General features: G+C 36.6%; 1 protein-coding gene across 3 annotated transcripts in view; it reads right to left on the bottom strand.

Annotated features, from left to right (window-relative positions):
* The window catches only part of ELF1 (E74 like ETS transcription factor 1), a 105796-nt gene that overhangs the window by 43514 nt on the left and 46667 nt on the right, over positions 1-15615 (bottom strand). For all 3 annotated transcript variants that reach the window (XM_061170812.1, XM_061170810.1, XM_061170811.1), the window contains exon 2: positions 10431-10729. In XM_061170812.1, coding sequence (XP_061026795.1) covers positions 10431-10502 — 72 coding nt within the window. In that variant the 5' untranslated portion in view covers positions 10503-10729. The remainder of the gene's footprint in view (positions 1-10430; positions 10730-15615) is intronic.

Below are 15615 nucleotides of genomic sequence, written 5' to 3' on the forward strand. Positions count from 1 at the left end.
AAAACAACTGAGTGATACTGAGTACACAGTGCAACACTACAAACTTTAATGCCTTTTCTTGATTTACCTCAGGTCATTAATACAGCAACTGCCACATTTATTGACTACTTCCTTTGTGCTACGCTCTTGCTAAATGTTTTACATAAACATTGACTGCTCATAACCTTGGGGAGTAACTTTCACTTTTGGTGGAGGAAAACTAGAGAATGGACTTGAGGATATGGGGAGGGGGAAGGGTAAGATGTGACAGGGTGAGAGAGTGGCATGGACATATATACACTACCAAATGTAAAATAGATAGCTAGTGGGAAGCAACTGCATAGCACAGGGAGATCAGCTCTGTGCTTTGTGACCACCTAGAGGGGTGGGATAGGGAGGGTGGGAGGGAGGGAGATGCAAGAGGGAAGAGATATGGGAACATATGTATATGTATAACTGATTCACTTTATTATAAAGCAGAAACTAACATACCATTGTAAAGCAATTATACTCCAATAAAGATGTTAAAAAAAAAAAAAAAAGCTCAGTGAAATTTAAAATCTTGTCTGAAATCATACAGCTACAGCTAGTAAGCGGTGGAGCCTCCTCCCCAAGCTGATACTCTTGATGCTACATCACAAATACTCTTAATTGACAAGAGGTGGGAACAGATGAAACAGATAAGCTCACAAACGTATCATCAGTCATTACAATTCTTCTTTCCAAGAAAAGAATTGCCTAATATTGAGAATTCTGGTTATAACCATGTTAAAAAAAAAATCCTGCCTGTATTCTAACTCATTTAATACTAGGCATATTAGATTTATGAACATTATTAAGGGTATCACTTTGTTAAAATTCACACTTTAACAAACCATTAACCATCAGTTTTTTTTTTCTTTTAATTTATCAGTTTTCTTTTTATTTCACTAAATCAAAGGACATTATCTTCATCAGTATTCTCTAAATAGTACTGAAGGTGACCATGGCTTTAAAAACAGGAAAGGCCAGTAACACAGTAACACCACCTGTATATATAGTGGCTTATCCTTTACGTGTTGTGTTAAGTGAAATAGAAAGGGGGCAAAAAATGTCAAGATTACATAGCTAAACTGAGATACATCAAAGAGGTACTAATTTCCTCACTTACTCAGCAAGGTTGCTCTAGGTGACGGAGTACTATCTGGGAGAACAGAGACTGCTAAGTCTATCCTCAAAAAAAACTGACCAACACAAACCTCACTGAAAAAATAGCTTCTTCTGAAAGGTATACAGAGTGGATAAATACAATGTGGTATTATCCATACAATGGAACATTATTCAATAACAAAAAGGAGGTACTTGTTCATGCTACAACCCTGAAAACCCTCTACTAAGAGAAAGAAGTCAGTCATAGGAGATCACATATTGTATGCCACTTATAAGAAATGTCCAGAATAGTCAAATCCATAGAGACAAAAAGTAGATTAGTGGTTGCTAACGGCTAGGAGTGGGGGAAAGAATAGGGCACGACCGCTAATGAGTAGAGGTTTCTTTTTGGGATAATTAAAATGTTTGAAAGCTGATTATGGCGATGGATGCACAACTCCATTTATATACTAAATGTGTAATGAATTACACATTTTAAATAGGTTAATTATATGGCATATAAATTATATCTCAATTAAACTGTTATTTAGGAAATTCCCTGGCGGTCCAGTGGTTAGGACTTGGCGTTTTCACTGCTGAGAGCCCAGGTTCAATCCCTGGTCGGGGAACTAAGATCCCGAGTGCGGTGTGGCCATAAAAAATAAAGAGCAAAAACAAAACAAAACAAACTGTTGTTTTAAAAAAAGAAATACACAGGTTTATCAGGCACGAAGACTGTCAACCTGTAACTACACTAACAAATTAACTAGAATGAATAACATTTTCTTTTTGCTAGCATAACAAATGCAAAGTATAATAAGTCTTGCACATTTAAAACTACTTTTTTACCACTTACACGTATTCGTGGCTGGAATTATCCACATATAGTTGTTTAAGGCGCAAGCTGGTTGCAGTTCCCAGCTTTAGCATTTACAGGCAAGTTGCTCCCCTTCTCTGAACCTCACGTTACTCTTCTGTAAAGTGAGAATTAGAATACCTATTTCATCAGATTGTTGTAAGAATTAACTAGGACAATCCCTGTAAAGCACAAAGTACGCAGAACAAAATGCTAAGTAAACATCAGTTACTAAAATTCAGCACTGAATGTTTCTGGAGCCAGACCAGTCCATGTCCTACCCTATGCAATGATCTCAACCATATTCATTTTTAAGACGTTGTCATGGAGCCTCTGTGTGATGGCTGGGGGACACTTAGAGGAAGACTCTGCAAAAGAGAGTGATAATAAGTTCCTGCTCCCCTCACCAACTCTTCTTTCTTAACAACCATCAGCTTCCTTGCTGCCGGTAGTTGGCAGGGAGATAAGCCAGGCCAAACTCTAGGCCACAGGCAGGGTTGGCCCTTCACATAACCTGAAGAGGGCCTTAGGCCTTATGCAAAGTCAGACTTTTCCCGAAGATAATAAGGCTTGTAATGGGGGTTCTATGGCATAACTCCTTTGATGAAGGCTTTTCCAAATGTACAGAAAAGAAACAAGCAATCTCTGTATGTTAGTTTCACAGATGGTCAAACTTTTAATGGGTCTGATAAATCTGACCTGGCAAGATTAAGAATGAGGACAACAGGAACAGACAGACTGGTCAATATAATCTGGAACTGAATGTAAATAACAGAGGATCTACCATGTCCACGCACAGGTTAGTAGCATCATTCCAACCTGCCGTCTCCACAACACTGGTGCTGTTACACACAGAATACTGTCAACACATTCCTTCTACTCTAAGGTACACTAACTCCCTGGCCTAACAGAATTTTACCATTTCAGCTAAAAAATGGCAGGTTGATGTGATCTATATTTTTCTCAGTCTACAAAATACAACCTTGTTCTCAAGATACAACCATGTCAAAAACTCCCTCTCTACAACTTGAACGAGTCTCCCAAGAAACATGAAAACTCTAAATGGATATTTACTTACTGATAATTTCAATAACAAATTTTAAGTTATTTGAGGTAGTTTTCACTAAATACATTTAACACAATAGTTCTAAATACATTTTCAAGAAAAAAACTCCATGAATATTTGTTTCTGGTCTTGGAATTGTGGTGACATGCCACACTGCCCATGCACTAAGTGAGAATGTGGACACATAGGTCCCAGAAAAAAAAGTACTGTAGTCAAGAGAGTTGTGGGGCAGGATATCACCTCTCATTCAAAGGCCTTCTGATGGAATGGGAGAAAATATTTGCAAATGAAGCAACTGACAAAGGATTAATCTCCAAAATTTACAAGCAGCACATGCAGCTCAATATCAAAAAAAAAACAAACAACCCAATCCAAAAATGGGCAGAAGACCTAAACAGACATTTCACCAAAGAAGATATACAGATTGCCAACAAACACATGAAAAAATGCTCAACATCATTAATCATTAGAGAAATGCAAATCAAAACTACAATATGGTATCACCTCACACCAGTCAGAATGGTCATCATCAAAAAAATCTACAAATAAATGCTAGAAAGGGTGTGGAGAAAAGGGAACCCTCTTGCACTGTTGGTGGGAATGTAAATTGATACAGCCACTATGGAGAACAGTATGGAGGTTCCTTAAAAAACTAAAAATAGAACTACCATATGACCCAGCAATCCCACTACTGGGCATATACCCTGAGAAAACCATAATTCAAAAAGAGTCATGTACCAAAATGTTCATTGCAGCTCTATTTACAATAGCCAGGACATGGAAGCAACCTAAGTGTCCGTCGACAGATGAATGGATAAAGAAGATGTGGCACATACATACAATGGAATATTACTCAGCCATAAAAAGAAACGAAATTGAGTTATTTGTAGTGAGGTGGATGGACCTAGAGTCTGTCATACAGAGTGAAGTAAGTCAGAAAGAGAAAAACAAATACCGTATGCTAACACATATATATGGGGGGAAAAAAAAAAAAGTGGTCATGAAGAACCTAGGGGCAAGACGGGAATAAAGACGCAGACCTACTAGAGAATGGACTTGAGGACACGGGGAGGGGGAAGGGTAAGCTGGGATGAAGTGAGAGAGTGGCATGGATATATATACACTACCAAATGTAAAATCGATAGCTAGTGAGAAGCAGCCACATAGCACAGGGAGATCAGCTCAGTGCTTTGTGACCACCTGGAGGGGTGGGATAGGAAGGGTGGGAGGGAGGGAGACACAAGAGGGAAGAGATATGGGGATATATGTATATGTATAGCTGTTTCACTTTGTTATAAAGCAGAAACTAACACACCTTTGTAAAGCAATTATACTCCAATAAAGATGTTAAAAAAACAAAAACAAAACAAACCAAAAAAAAGGCCTTCTGATGTAATAAGGGCCATAACTGAACAGATATAGATCCCACACCATTTTACCAACAAGATTAAGAGAAGGAAGAAAAATCTTTAAGAGGATTCAACCAATAAATGTATTATAAATTATGTTAAAGGCATGGGGAATATTAAGGGGGGGAGGCAACCCTTTCTTCAAGCAGTTTAGCACTTATCTGGGAAATTAATAATGTATATATAAAAACTTAACATGGCAAATGTATGATAATGACATTAAGTCATGTAGGAATAACAGGATAAAGTTGTTAATTCCTGAAGGGATGATTTTAGGATAAGTTCCTGGAATAAGTAGGTTTTGTCCTAAAATCTTGAAAGATGATTAGGACTTAAACAGGTAACAGGTATGAATGTGGAAGATCAAACAGTGGGGAAGCAGAAAAGCATTTGGGAAAATCATACAGTAGGCTGGCAAAACTAATGTAGTACAAGAAAGAAAAGAGCATGAAACAGTCACTATGAAAAGCTTCTAACCGTAAGTTAAGGTGTTTAGTTTGATTATACAGTCAAGAGAAATGCATCAAAAGTTCTGGTACAGTCCACTGTTCTGAAACACTTCCTCTTCTTCATCTGTCAGATAAACTGGATCTTCCTTCAAGGTCCAGTTCAAATGTAATTTCCATGGTGAAACTTTCCCAAAGTTGCAGCGCCGTCAAAGGCTCCTTTCTCTGTATCCACAGCACTCTGTGCTGACCTCTGTTACACTGGGTAGTGATTGCCAAACACTGAATGAGAATTAACGGGCAGCTTGGTGAAAAGACAGCAGTTTACACTTTAGCTTCTAGGAATCAGCAGTGAGCCAATTTACACCCTAAGAACGAAAGTCATAAGACCACCTTCTTACATTGGGACGGGATTCTATAAAAATATTTGTTTTACTTTCCCTAGCATGTCACCAAGGTTCTCCCTAGTGAGCTAAGTCTGTTAAGCACAAATAACTATGATTTGCTAAGTTCTACTTTTAGAACCAACAACTGAAAAAACATATAGTGTAATAATATATCAAAATTATAAAAAGCATTAAACTAACAGCTGTTTTTCACTCAATTAACTTCTGGAATATTTGAGCATATAGTCAAGTTTCCTTCTCTTTAGAAACTTAGGTCCACAACCTTCAGCTTTCTTTTTATTCTCATACATTCACCAGGCAAACATACCTGTTCAATAAGGTCAAATCAAGGCACTTTCAAATAAAAGTATCCTGTAATTCAATACTGACAGTGTTGCTCTCCCACAGAAGTACCTCACTCTCACCTACAAATAGGCCCAGTTTGGAACGGATAGCAAAAACAGACTTCTAAATGGCTTGTCAGCACCAACAATATTGGTATTTCTTTTCCAACACCCCTTTCCTCAACCCTGCCCAAAGTTCTTCCAAGCAATTCTGAAAAGAGTACGAATTGATATAAGGGAAAATGATCAAGGTGGTGGCAACCACACATTAATGGTGTCAGTTTCTTTAGACGACTACATTAATAACCACAGACCATAACTAAAAACAGGAAATACATTCTAATCTGGTACCTTCAAACAGTGATTTTATAAAGACCAACTAATTAAACCAATATAGGATCATAAAACAGAACAACTTATTTTAAAGATACAAATACTTCTTAACTTTGAAAAGTCAAAATCCCAACAGAGTTATGTAACTTAACAAGTCAGTTCTAAAATTCATTCAAAACTCTATCCCAGTTTTGGGGGGGAAGAATATCTTTATCAGATATCAAATCTATGAAGTGATACTAATGAAAGCAATGTGAGATTGGCACAACACAAAACAGGTAAATGGAATAAAATTCACTAGGGCAAGTTCAAAACTAAAGTCTATACATATGGTAATTTAGTACACAACAGAGGCAGCAGTCTAAGTGTGGAAATCATAAAACACTCAATAAATGGTGAAGGGCCAATATCCCCATTTGTGGGAGAGGAGAGTCGTCAGATCCCTATACCGCACATCCTACAAAAGTAGATTTCAGGGCTTCCCTGGTGGTGCAGTGGTTAAGAATCCGCCTGCCAATGCAGGGGACACGGGTTCGAGCCCTGGTCCGGGAAGATCCTACATGCCGCGAAGCAACTAAGCCCATACTCCACAACTACTGAGCCTGCGCTCTAGAGCCCGCGAGCCACAACTACTGAAGCCCGCGTGCCTAGAGCCTGTGCTCCGCAACAGGAAAAGTCACTGCAGTGAGAAGCCTGCACACCGCAACGAAGAGGAGCCCCCGCTCGCCGCAACTAGAGAAAGCCCACACACAGCAACGAAGACTCAACACAACCAAAAATAAATAAAATAAAATAAATTAATTTTTTTTTAAAAAGTAGATTTCATATGGACTAAGGAGTTAAACCTATAAAATATACTAGAAGAAAATATAAGAGAATATTTAATAGTTTTAGGGGTAAGAAAAGCTTTCCTAAACGAAAATCACCAAAAAAATTGGTAAATTTTATGACATAAATATTTAAAATTTCTATAGGGCACAAGATATCATATTGTTAAAAGACAGTACCAGATTGGGACAAAATATCTGCATCACATGTCACAAAAAGAGAGTTAACCATTAACTGTACAATGAATTAGAAGACAATGACACTGATGTAAATTCATAATATATAAAGAACTCCTACCAGGCAAAAGGATATTATTAATTCAAAGAAAATTCAAATCAACAATAAATAAAGCTAATGGAACAATCCCACAACCTCAATACTAGTGGTCAAGAAAATGCGAATTAAATGGTAAAATGTAATTTTTTTAAATGGAATTTTTTTCACCCAAAAAACTGAACAAAAAGAAAAAAAGGATTTCTGTTAGTGATAGTTTGGGAAATATACTGTTAGTGGTAGTAGAAACTGATACAGTTTTTTGAATATACTTTTAGTAAACTCAGTAATTCTACTTTTAAAAATTTACTACAGAAATAGTCACACAAGTGTACAAAGATACACTACACACTTCACGCGCGTGGGCATGAAGTAATAAAATGACAGTGCTCAGTAAATATTACTATGTGCCAGGCATAGTTCTAAGAACTTTATATACATCAACACATTTAATTTTCACAACCCTAACTACAATATCAAGTCTGTTATTATGATCCGTGTTTTGCAGATAAGGAAACTAAGACACAGGGAGGTTAAGTAACTTGCCCAAGGTCACAGAGATAATAAGTAGTGGAGCAAAGATTCAAATCCAGGTGCTCTGACTCCAATATCTGAGCTCTTAATCATTATAGGTCTATTGCCTCCCAAACAAGGATATTCATTTATAATATGTTAGCAAACTACTGGGAATAGCCAATTGTCCATGATCAAATACTGGTAAAATAAATTATAATCCATCCACCATGTGGAAAAATAAATGATGCAGAGCCGGTATACAAACACACAAATATTTATAATACATTAAGTGAAAATAAGTCACAAAAAAGATATTACATTCTTCATTTGTATCTTAAAAACAACCTGTGTGGGCTTCCCTGGTGGCGCAGTGGTTGAGAATCTGCCTGCCGGTGCAGGGGACACGGGCTCGAGCCCTGGTCTGGGAAGATCCCACATGCCGCGGAGCAACTGGGCCCGTGAGCCACAATTGCTGAGCCTGCGCGTCTGGAGCCTGTGCTCCGCAACGAGAGGGGCCGCGATGGTGAGAGGCCCGCGCACCGCGATGAAGAGTGGCCCCCGCTTGCCACAACTGGAGAAAGCCCTTGCACAGAAGCGAAGACCCAACACAGCCATAAATAAATAAAAATTAAAAAAAAAAAAAAAAAAGCAGACATTTATAAAAAAAAAAAAAAAAAAACAACCTGTGTGTATAGGTTGGTATGTATGTATATTGTTCTTTTGTTTAGGCCTTTGTCCAAAAACTTACACATCAAATAGTCAATACTGGTATCTTCTGGGGAGAACAGGATTAGGGACAGTAAGTGAAAAGAGACTCTCACTATTTACTTTCTTTTTCTATTAGATGACTTGTTTTATAATTGGCATGCTATGACTTTTATACCAAAAACAAATTTAAGGAAACAAAAAACAACAAAGTAGAGCTACATCTACTTAATAGATAAGATGCTAATAAATCTGACACTACTGGATCTACCCCTGCAAGCATCAAGTTAAGTCTGCTGTGCTCATGGCCGCAGATGGAAAAACCCTAAACCTGGCCAACTGATTATAATACAGTACAATCAGCATACATCATGGCAAGAGTATTCAACATCATTAGTGAGAGTCAAACTGCTTGGGTTCAAGCTGTAGCTCCACTATTTACCAACTGTATGTATGACTTCGGGTAAGTCACTCAACCTATCTATTCTCTCAATTTCCTCATTGTAAAATAGGGATGATAGTATTTGCCCCATGTTTCACATTTGTTAAGTCCTTATAATAATATCTGAAAAAACTAATACATATTCATTTTGTTAGATAAAAGATAAATAACTTTTTATAAATAAATAGATAAATAAATAAATAAATAAGAAAAAATATATACGTGCATTCTGATGTTAAGGTATGAGTACATCTTCCTATCCAAAGTCATTAATAACCTCTCCAAGTTAAACTAAGTACATCATAGATGGTAAGGGTAGGTACTGTCTTGGAAAACTTTTTCTAAGGCTATATGGACGCATGTATGAATGCTGCACCATGATGTAAAACGTTATTTCTTATGGTTAAAGAGTGTCAAAGCCGTCCCCTGTGGCCACACCCCAAGAACAAACCTCACCACATCTTTCATCTTCGAGGGCTGCACAGTAAACATACAGTTTTCAAACCTTAATGTGTACAGAAACATACTGTTTTAAAACAAATTCAAAACAATTTCTCCTTCTAAAATGTCTTTTCTATTGTCCCTAGATTAAATCCGTATTTTTAACTGCGATGCAATCTTCTCCCTCACATTTTTTTCCTCCCTAGCCAAAGCTCACCTTGATTTTACAGCACCTTAATCGAAATTCTCACCGTTTGTACGTTTATTTATAAATGTTTTTTTCTGTCTCTTCACTCAACAGTACAATACAAAGAACTAAGAAATTACAATACCCTGCCAAAAGTAAGAATCACCTAGAATAAAAGCATGATACATTATAATTGGCCTATTAAAGTTAGATATTTAGGATTAGGCTTATTTCAATATTTAAATCAACTTTATTAGACATTATTTTAAGTCTACTAGCCCTCAAAATATTTTTCCCAGTACAATGAATCTTTCTAACACATGATTCTCTCACATCACGTCTTACATTCCCAAATAACCTGTTCAAAATGAAGTAAGTTATAAAGTCCCAAGAACCTCTAGTGGGGAGGGGGGAGACCAGAATTAACTCAGTCCTTTTCTCATTATCTCTTGGATCTTTCTTACACTCTAGAAATAGTAATTTACACATCTTGTATAAATTCAATAAAAGAAAGCCAATTTAGAAATTCTTCAGTTCAATCCCTTCATTCAGCAGATGAGGAAATCAGGACCTAGAGAAGTTAAGTAACTTCCTCAGAGTCACATGCTTTGGACTGAAATGATGTCTGATAATGAGACTGCTAACATCTTTCCATCCCCTTGAAGGAATAGTCCAGGATTATAAATCTTAACCACATATATTAAAACTGTGTAATTGCAAGCAACTATTACAATCACCAGTCCTAAGAAAAATTTACATGTCTTGTCAGTATGTCATCTAGAACTTTTCAAAGTACTCTGAAATAATTACTTAAGGTATTTCCTGTTAAGTCTCATTTTACAGAAAAACAAGCTAACCCCAAAAGTATTATATCCCTGTTACCACATCAAAGCTAAGGATAAGATTCTTTCTTAATGAATTAACTAGTACTTAACACAAAAAATCACATTACCTCCACATTTTTAATATCTAAAGTTTTACATTAATAAAGTTTTTCCTACTGTCTTTTAAAGGAAATAATTTTGAGACAAATAGAAAAAGTAAAATAATAAATTTATTAAAATCCAATTTTCTCTGAGTCTTATTCATACCTGTTGTTCATCCTCCATGACGTTACTAGCAAATTCAAATACTAGGTCGTTCTGTTGGACAACAGCAGCCATAATAAAGCATTCCCCTTAGATCCACATGAGAAAAATTCCAAACAGGTTCAAGTACCAGGCAGCAGAGTCCAGTGACCAATTTGTGTAAATAACCCAAGCTAAGTCTGTGAAGTTACTGTATACCAGGTTTTCTTTAGGGAAGGTGCTTCAAATTTTCTTGGTTCACTGGGATTTTACTTAAATTGAGGCAATTTTTCTGAAATTTTTCTTCTCTAGAACTTCTTGACCTGAAAAACATAAGTTAGTTATGAGAAAGCAATCATACTATTTTGAATATAACAGTTAATACAGACAGCAATGTCTCCAAAGCATTTTTTTGTTAATGTTTTTAAAACCAACATGACTAGTGAATACAGGGTTGTTGTTTTTTTTTAAAAAACTAGACATATATTTTCTTTTAAGATTTCATTCCTGCTAAGATAAGATCACCTCTCATTACTGAAAATGAAGCCATTCTCCCCCCAACCCCCATTAAACTACAAAGTACTATTTATTAAAAAAAAAAAAATCCACCCAGCCATAACTAGGTTTTCGTAATTGCAATAAAGGATATATAAACAATTTCCTTCTTTCTACTAACCTAGCAAACCACACACATAGGAATTCCTACTCCATGAGTAATTTCATAACATATATTTTTGCCTTAATAGAAACATTCAGACAGTATCCTTGTTAGGCCTAATATATATAAGGATTTAAAATCTGTCTAATACATTTAAAGTTTAATAGTACTATTTTAAGAGCTTTTAAAAATAAGCAGAAATAAAGCTCACTCTTTCTGTTCTTTAAAAAGGTTTCTGATAAGTAGAATGCTTTACCATGCTTAAGCCTGTCTTCGGTGGCTTCTTTTTTAATGCACTGAAATGTATCCTTATCTCTAGCACAGGCTTGCAAGCAACAGGAAGGAAACAGCACTTGACCACGTCATGGCAAATTAGAACATGCAAAGAAGTGCACTTTACAATAGAAAAACAGAAACGCAACTTAAGAGTGAAAACAATTTCACAGCCCAGGGAGAAAAGCTTTAAAGAGTGCCTGCCAAAGATGTTTGCATATTTAACAATATTTTTTTTTAAAGTTACCACTACTAACAAAAGTAAAAGGAAATTAAAAGTTTATCACAAAAAAAAAAAAAAAAAAAAAGTTTATCACAATTTTATTAAATATTGCTTCATACGGTTATGGCCATAAATATGACATGAAAAGAGAAAACATGAAAATAATCACATTAAATAACATCTAGTTCTTTGAAACAGCATTTACAATTTTAATTTTAAAGAGACAAGTTCAGGAATGAAGCTGATCTCGTGAATCAGTTTCCCTGAAAACTTAAATCCAGCCAGTATGTGCTAGCTAAATCACATACTCATTTTCCTAATTTCGGTAAAGCCAATTTCCTACATATTGCAGACTCTAGGGGTCATCATGGATGACTGTGGTTTCCCTAACAGGAAATCAAAAAAAAAGAGTTAAGAATTCAATTCAATTCAATATTTCTACTCACTAAATTCTAACCCAGCAGTTTCCCACACCCACTCCATCTCTTTTAATAAAGACTTCAACTCCAACACTGGGAAAGTATTTTTAGCACTACTATTTAGGTAGTTTTTGAGTACTGCACCATGTCTGGTGCGGGGGAAAGTACTTTGACCAAAATTCATCAGACAGACATAGAAACATAAAACATACATACAATATTTTCCTTTAAACTCTCACCCAATTCTTCTGTGCTAGGCTTTCCTTCTTAGGTCCTCCACACAAACTACATTCATTCTTACCTCTGTTTTCAACTTCTACTAGCCCCCGTTCCTGGAATTCCCCTCCCACTTCTCAGTTCCCATTCGCATCTTCTCTATCCTTCAATGCTCAAGTCCCATTTCTTTCACAGAGCCTCCCGACCTCTATGCCTTGACCTACATGGGCCTTCAAAAATACAGCACTTATTGCCCCTACCACCAAATTAGCACTAACTGTACACTGTCTCACACTTGAAAATTATGTCCCCCTAATTCAATTGAGTACGTGTTTCAGTGTCTATTATTTGCAAAGCTATGTACCAGGCACCACAATAATTAGAGCAAAACTTCTCTGGGTAAATAACCATTGTCTAAAGTTTCTTCTGTACCTACCAAACCTGTGCGGTTTGGTAATAATAATAAAAAGGATTAATGATAATAATATAATACTAATAATAAAAAGGATAACATTAATGACAGATATTGTTTTGAAAAACTATCATAGATATTTACACTCTATATATGTTCTTTGAAAGAATTACTGTAATACTTTTGATAATACAGAAATCATTATTCTAAACTTAAAGAACCACAGTAAGAAAGTATAACCAGAATCAAGGGATGTTTCCTGATAGAAAAGTCTCTCTGTAAAAGGTTAGATTCCAAAAGACTATTCCAAAATCCATTTATTCATAAATACAAAGGTGACACTGTCCCAATGACCAATGTGAACACATCTGTGTAAAGTTTCACTTTCTTTTCCATTGCAGTCACAAACCTTTTCTTACTAGCACCTCCACAGTGCTACTGTTCTTTACTAAATGTTTTTTTTAGTCTCAAAAATAAGGACAAGCAATCAACATACCTATATCTCACAGTACACATTAGGAACCAACAGTAATCAACCAAAACTGAAATGACAGCCCATGATCACTAAGCCTTTGTTAGGATAGGAAGAGATACCTTTATTCTGTTCATTTCTATACAGAAGTTCATAAACTGAAAACGTGTAAGTAAAGGAAAGCTCCTGCATTTTTTTTTTTAATATTTTATTTATTATTTATTTATTTATGGCTGTGTTGGGTCTTCGTTTCTGTGTGAGGGCTTTCTCCAGTTGCGGCAAGCGGGGGCCATTCTTCACCGCGGTGCGCGGGCCTCTCACTATCGCGGCCTCTCTTGTTGCGGAGCACAGGCTCCAGACGCGCAGGCTCAGTAATTGTGGCTCACGGGCCCACTCGCTCCGCGGCATGTGGGATCTTCCCAGACCAGGGCGCGAACCCGTGTCTCCTGCATTGGCAGGCAGATTCTCAACCACTGCGCCACCAGGAAAGCCCTCCTGCATTATTTTATTGGCTTCATTAGGCCTCTGACCCTCTGTCTTCTTTCACTCTATCCCACTGCTCTTCCTCTTCTCTGAGTAGTTATACAGCCTACGGCACCAAGGTGGTTCTTGGGAAGAATTTTTCTAATTCCTGATCCAGAGGTACCACCCATACATATTAGAGGTACTTAAATAACACAGCCTCAGTGTATTAAAATTTTTTCAGCAAGAGATGAGACTGGACACCTAGATCAATGATTCAATTTTTCATGAGTAAACTGAGTCCTGTGTCCAAGGTCTCACAATCTGAAAGCATTAACAGAATTACAACTAGAATCTTCATCTCCTAAATCAGGACTCTGTCCATGACTACAATACACAGCCTCTAAATCTACCCAAATCCTTTATGCTGTAATAGTTCAGAACACAGGTTTCTTTTTCTTTTTAATGTTTTTTTCTTCTTATTTATTTATTTAGGCTGCACCGCGCAGCCTGCGGGATCTTAGTTCCCCGGCCAGGGATGGAAATCGTGTCCCCTGCAGTGGAAGCACGGAGTCTTAACCACTGAACGGCCATGCTAGGGAATTCCCTAGAACACAGGTTTCTAAGTAAATACATATATCAAATTAGAAAAAACAAATTTCCTTCTCTAGTTCAGCTCCTGATGTCCAAATCCACTCACTAAACTGCCTACTGGATAAGTCCATGTCAGTGCCCCTCAGAGTCAACGTGTCTAAAACATGTCCAAAACTAAACTTATCATTTTACTCCTCAAATCTGCTCTAGTGTGGAAAAAACATGGGTACTCAGGGTAAAGCAGAGGCCTTTTTTCTACTCTAACAAAATTATAAGGTCTTTAGGAAATTTAAAAATTGGTTGAATTTACTAACCATTAGCTATATGTATCATATTCAGGAACACTTTGCTGTATTAATAGTTCCCAAACACATTTCATTTTCAAAGTGTCACTTAGTCTTTATAAAATAACAAGTAAAAAGTGAAAACTATTCATTCAACACAAAGACACAGACAGTTAACTTATTTGCACAGTTCTGTGCAGTCATCCAGTTGGGAATCCACCAAATAATAAAAACTCCCCAAGCTGGCTGTCATATCTTTCAACTCGGTAAGGACCAGATTCTTATTCTTCAAGGAGACATGCCAAAGGAATGTCTCATCAATGAGGTCCTCACCGCTTATTGCCAAACTAAGCTTCAAATTTAAGGTAAAGTAGTAGCTCAAGCAAAACGGTTAGGAGCACAGGCTCTGGAATCAGACCACTTGGGTTTGAATCTTCTGCACTGTGACTTTGGACAAGTTACTTACTTAGTGTCAGTCTCTTCTTCCTGCAAAATAGGTATAAGCCACAGTTTTCTCATTCTGTAAAATGGGCATAACAACCCCAAAATCTAGAGTTTCTGTGAAGATGAGATGCGAATGTATGTGCAGAATGCTTGGCATATAAATTTTACTCAATAAACATTAGCTTCATTATAATCTATGTACAGTGCAAGAGATATGCAGCACATGCTTGCCAGATAACAAATTATTCCTTAAGTCTCATTTCCATACTCCCTGGGAGTCTCCTTTACCACAGCTATTTGCTAGACTCTACAAAGAACACCATAGCCCCATTATCAACAAAAGTATAATTCTACTCTAGTGCCTAAAAATTTGGCACCTGTTTGATAAATCCAGTTGCTTCAAGGTTAGGACCACACCCTGTCTGGCAAGCCTCCCTTAACACAGAGTTCCATTATGCCCCAATCCAAACAAAATGAATTTACTGATTGTAAATACAAAACCCTCAGACATGTTACTTTCTACTACAACCAACTCAATGGTTAATTGTTATATAACTTATTATAAAAGATTTCAGGTATTATAAACATATGATAGTCAAAATCAGTTTTTAATACTTTTCACACTTGCTTTCTAATCCTTAATTGAATGCAAATTTAAGTTCCCTTCAAAAGGGCTTTAAACACAAGGGTCTATAAACCCATTAGTTCATAATGATATTTTTAAAAAATCACTGCCAACCTTTGGAAGTTAT

The sequence above is a fragment of the Eubalaena glacialis genome, chromosome 16 (genome assembly GCF_028564815.1).
Source record: "Eubalaena glacialis isolate mEubGla1 chromosome 16, mEubGla1.1.hap2.+ XY, whole genome shotgun sequence".
NCBI lineage: Eukaryota > Metazoa > Chordata > Mammalia > Artiodactyla > Balaenidae > Eubalaena > Eubalaena glacialis.